This window comes from Odontomachus brunneus, unplaced genomic scaffold (genome assembly GCF_010583005.1).
Source record: "Odontomachus brunneus isolate Ranch 3 - 2012 unplaced genomic scaffold, Obru_v1 Obru_scaffold_011, whole genome shotgun sequence".
NCBI lineage: Eukaryota > Metazoa > Arthropoda > Insecta > Hymenoptera > Formicidae > Odontomachus > Odontomachus brunneus.
In genome coordinates, this window is record NW_022639461.1 from 2511580 (window position 1) to 2516535 (window position 4956).

Below are 4956 nucleotides of genomic sequence, written 5' to 3' on the forward strand. Positions count from 1 at the left end.
TGACCTTCTTGGACTCAGAAAAAAAATCTAAATATCATTTTTAACGTAAAATTTTCTGCTCTTTTCGAATCCGGTGTCAAAAATAGGGGTTCTAATTAAAAAAAATGACTTTGACGTTCGAATAACCTTGAAAATCGATCTGAATTCTTGTCTTAATCATTTTTTTGTAGCTGGCGTATTTTAGGAGCAATTTGGATCCGTCGATTAAAATGGCTCACCCTGTATATATATATATATATATATATATATATATATATATATATATATATATATATATATACAGGGTCCGCGCCAATGAAAACTTATTGAGTTTACTCGACTCGACGGAACGTGCGATGGATATTCAGTCATTTGTCTCTGGCGTAGGTAACACGCGAAAGTTATTTTAACGTGTGTACACACATAGTGTGAGAAACCGCAATCTCGTTAATATTGTTGCGATGCGGTGACGATGATTTCACGCCAATTACTAGCCGAGCTTAAGTCTGTCATAAATTCGCTTTTCCGAAAATTAATTCGCGAGGTTCTCCTGAAATTGTTGAGCGTTTTATCCAGGTAGAGAAGCGTGTCGTACGAAACTTTGACGTCGACGCCAACCACGTTAATGTAATCGGAAACATGGACGTGTTTAAGCAAAAATTCGAGCACTGTGTGCCAAATCCAGACGGGAAAAACATGGGAATTTCGCCACTAGTTAAGAGTCCGCGGTATTCTACGTTATCCATTGTAGTACGCGTTGTATATTCGTAAAAATCAGATTAGCGGAAAAGAGAAATTTTCAGTTGCCAGACGCGTTGTCAGCCGAACGCGCCGTATCTCTTTCAGAAGATATTCATCAGTTAGTTGTTCGCTGACGCTAATTAATTATTGCAGGTCTCCCCAACGAGCTAAGCGTGTTCTGGCAGCAATATCCATGGGCGCTGGGCGCGGGCCTCTGCAAGATCAGGGCATACGTGTCGGAGATGTAAGAAATAACACCGTCTCTACTTCCTACATATCCCTTCGAGATTCAACACATGTCCTAAATCCGGACATCACTCCGCAGGTCGTCCTACGTGTCAGTTCTCACGATAGTGGCTTTCTCTATGGAGAGGTATTTGGCCATCTGTCATCCGCTGAGTGCCTATTCGATGAGCGGTCTCAAAAGACCTGCACGTTTCGTTTTCGCGGCCTGGTCGATCGCGATAGTCGCGGCTATCCCGTTCGCGATTTATACCAAGGTCAATTTCATCGAATATCCACCAGGTTAAGTCAAAGTTTACTTTATTTACGACTAGCTTAGATTATCCGGCGTTGCCCGAACTTCTAGAACTATAAACTAAAGCTATCACAAAGTGAGTAAATTATATATGTAACATCAGATATTGTTCAGGATCTGGCAATTATTCGGCCGACTCGGCGATCTGCGCGATGCTTCTGCCCAACATGCCGAGTTTTCCCCTTTATGAGCTCAGCTTTGTCGTGTTTTTCCTGATACCGATGTTGGTCATTCTGTTCGTGTACGTGAAGATGGGATTGAAAATCAGGAGCAGTACCAAGGATGCACTAGGTCCAATACCGGGTTCCGTTCACGGCGAATATCGGCAGATGCAATCCAGGAAGTCTGTCATTAGGATGTTAAGTACGATATCGTAGTATTTCTTTTTCTTTTCTAATAAATTAATCATAATATATTGAAGCAAATAATTAAATATATATTATTTTAAACGAATGCTATATATTTGAGTCAATTATTAGATGTGAATCCTTCAGCTGAATCGCGATTGTAAATGTAATGTCGCATATATCGTGTAATTCAAATAAAAAAGTCTAAATTCATATCTGAATATCTCACGTGGGACAAGTTTTAAGTAATGACTATATTATGGACCATATAAATATCGTATATATCATATAATAAACTGAAAAACTTGGAAGTGATTCTGAATGAAAACCTCTCACGCGAGATGAAAATTCACGGCGCGATCCATTTCAGGTGTGGTCGTGATCATGTTTTTTATTTGCTGGGCGCCGTTTCACGTCCAGCGATTACTCTACGTGCACGCGCTGGGATCCGATTATTATCCGGATTTAAATGAATGGCTGTACATCGTGAGCGGCTGCCTGTATTACTTCAGTACTACGGTGAATCCTATCCTCTACAATGTTATGAGTATAAAATATCGCCAGGCGTTTAAGCAAACGATATGCTGTAGAACGAGAAGAACGGCCAGCGGAATCTCGATGGATAAGGAACCTCGTCTATGCAGATGCGATTCCACGAGAGAAGCCCACGATCGAAGCCTTATGTGTTCCATTAGGTATGAATGTTAAGTTTGAAATTCTCGAAACCGGTGATTTACTTCATTGATTTACTTCATTGATTTACTTCATTGAAATATTGGAGAGAGCTGTCTATAGTCGAGATTGTTTCTCTTAAATTACGGAGGTATTGCAAACTAATACAACATCAATATTGAAAAATTATTGCGGATTCTAACGGAAAATGTTCACATACTTGTCAGAGATTTTCGGTCCTCTTTGCACCGAACATTCTGCGTGAATACGCTCAAAACAAAATATGGTAGTGGTAATTATATTTAAAAGCTGATTAATTGCATCTAGAATTTTCTCCTACCCAATTATTGTAACTGGTAAAAAATAATGGATATCGTTACGATGAACAGCTTGTATGCGACAACTATACGAGTTTAGTACGTAAAATTGTATATAATTGAATAAACAATTTTGTAGTTATTGTAATACTAACACTTTGTTGGCAAAATATAATTCTAAAATAGTTCACTGAACTATACACATATTAATTCTACATATAAAATTCGTATATTTGTCACCTATATAGTTGTCATCACCGTATCTTTTTCTCTAAGCCCACATGTTGCCGTTTAACAGTTTAACCGTTATATTTGTTTTTTAGGCATGCCGTTGCTCGCGTCAGAGAAATGTTTCGCTTCATGTCGGGCGGAGAGGAGAACGCTAAGAATACAAGCAGGAATAACGTAAATACAGAGGATGCTCCTCTTCATAACGCTTATCTGTTGCGAAAAGAGGATATGTCGTCGGAGCCTCTCTTTGAACGGGGACATCTTCTAGCTTACCAACAGCCCAGCAACGAGAGCACATCATCCACAAAGAGATCGGACGATACTGTTTCTATAGCTATCAGCGGTCTGTGATTCGTTCACGTTCGCTTGCAATTTTTTGTTTAAACGAGTCTATAGTTATTTATTATACGCACAAGGAATTGCAATGCACACAAGGAATCTCATCCGGGCAAATACGATTCCTCGGACGAGGTCCACAATCGAAGCTCCGCGTGTTCGACTAGACGGTAAAATCCGCGAGGTCCTGGCAGCCGGTGATTTAGAATTTAAGGATCCCGCATGGTCCTTAAAGCGACTGTCTTCAGAGTTCAAAGCGATATGAGACGTTGTAAATAATTATAAACAGTCGAAATTGTCGCTTGCGACACAAACCGCAGAAATTTTATACTATTTATACTGGAATAAAATTTTACACGAGTTGCGTCAGGCATCTTGTATATATTTTTTTATCGTTTTTGCCACATACTAATGGTTCAATTAATTTTTTCACGCACTCTTTTGCTACGCAAAAACAGACATTATAATTATGTGCATCCCTTTAAATCGTGGTAAAACATAGGGATGTAAGCTTTTGCTTACGTTTGCGCTTATAATAAATAGGGATAGAGATGTCTTTATTTTTTATCTCTAATTCTAGTCCTAATTTCTATCAATACAATTATTGACTGTTTTATCACAGTTAAACGATCTTTGAACAAAAGAAATTATTATAATTAATAAAACTATTCAAGAGCGGGTATATTTCATCACGTATTTCATTTCATCACGTATATAAATTGTTTATAGAATTGTTTGTGCTGATATATCTCGCTTGCCGGAAAATAACGGATACTTTGTGACTGCAATTTGAAGATAATACGTGTGTAAAATGTGATACCCTTTTAACAGAAATAAGATATTTTTCCGTACACAGTTTAAATAGTACAGCTGGTGGTTGTCCCGAGAATACTGAGAAACTATTTACAAATTTTCCTGAGTGCTACAGTTATTGTTGACAAACTGAACTGTATTTGAAAATGAAACGATCTACGTATATTCTACGTTACTAAGAAGAATGTCACGTATATGGAATTCTTAAACAATTTATTATATTCATCGTAATCTATTTTCTAAACCCTCAAAATTTACCCTGAAAAGGTAACCTATTTACCCTATAAAGAGAAGAAAACGTGGAAAGCAAGAAAAAAGTTGCAAATTTTTTAACTATTCCTACCAAAGAGATCGATATGATAGTCGGGGCGGAAGGGGAGGTGGTAGTATTCACTTAGAAAGCGGGTCGAGAATTATAAATTTCTCTCCACTACATCAAAGTGACGTATAATCTATGCATTTATTCCATCCGAAATGAAGCGCGTATTATATGTGTATAATGAAACACCTCTTCTCTCTACTGCGCTCTTTCCGTTCTCACGCCAATAATAGCTGGGAAGAATCCAGCGTTACGCAATTAATTACACGCTCGCAGCTTCCAAGTCACGCGGACGACTCGCAAACGATGCTTCTTTGCTGCCAAGTATAACTTAAGAAAGAATTCTGTTTATTCACTTCGTCCACGCTCAATAACGAATCCGGCAGTTACATGTAATTCAGCGGAGATCTGAGAAACAGTATTTACGTAAGAAATATAGATTCTTCTCGTAATAAAAAAAGGACTCAATTTACGAAGAGATCAACAGCATATATGTGAGACAACGATTCTCCTGACTGTCGAAATTGCACATATCATCCATTCTTGTTACGACTGAGTTCCATTGCTATCTATAGACCAATTTCTACCTTAAGATTGACTAGGATTGAATCCCATATTCTACAGTCGGCAAAGCTACCAATGAAAGAACTTATCAGAACCGTC

General features: G+C 38.1%; 1 protein-coding gene across 1 annotated transcript in view; it reads left to right on the plus strand.

The window, feature by feature from the left end:
• The window catches only part of LOC116840666 (neuropeptides capa receptor-like), a 9145-nt gene extending 4946 nt beyond the window's left edge, over nucleotides 1-4199 (plus strand). The window contains exons 2-6 of the mRNA XM_032807663.1: nucleotides 874-964; nucleotides 1046-1245; nucleotides 1373-1621; nucleotides 1976-2300; nucleotides 2918-4199. Of these exons, the coding sequence (XP_032663554.1) occupies nucleotides 874-964; nucleotides 1046-1245; nucleotides 1373-1621; nucleotides 1976-2300; nucleotides 2918-3176 (1124 nt within the window). The 3' untranslated portion in view covers nucleotides 3177-4199. The remainder of the gene's footprint in view (nucleotides 1-873; nucleotides 965-1045; nucleotides 1246-1372; nucleotides 1622-1975; nucleotides 2301-2917) is intronic.
• Nucleotides 4200-4956: the final 757 nt, after the last annotated feature.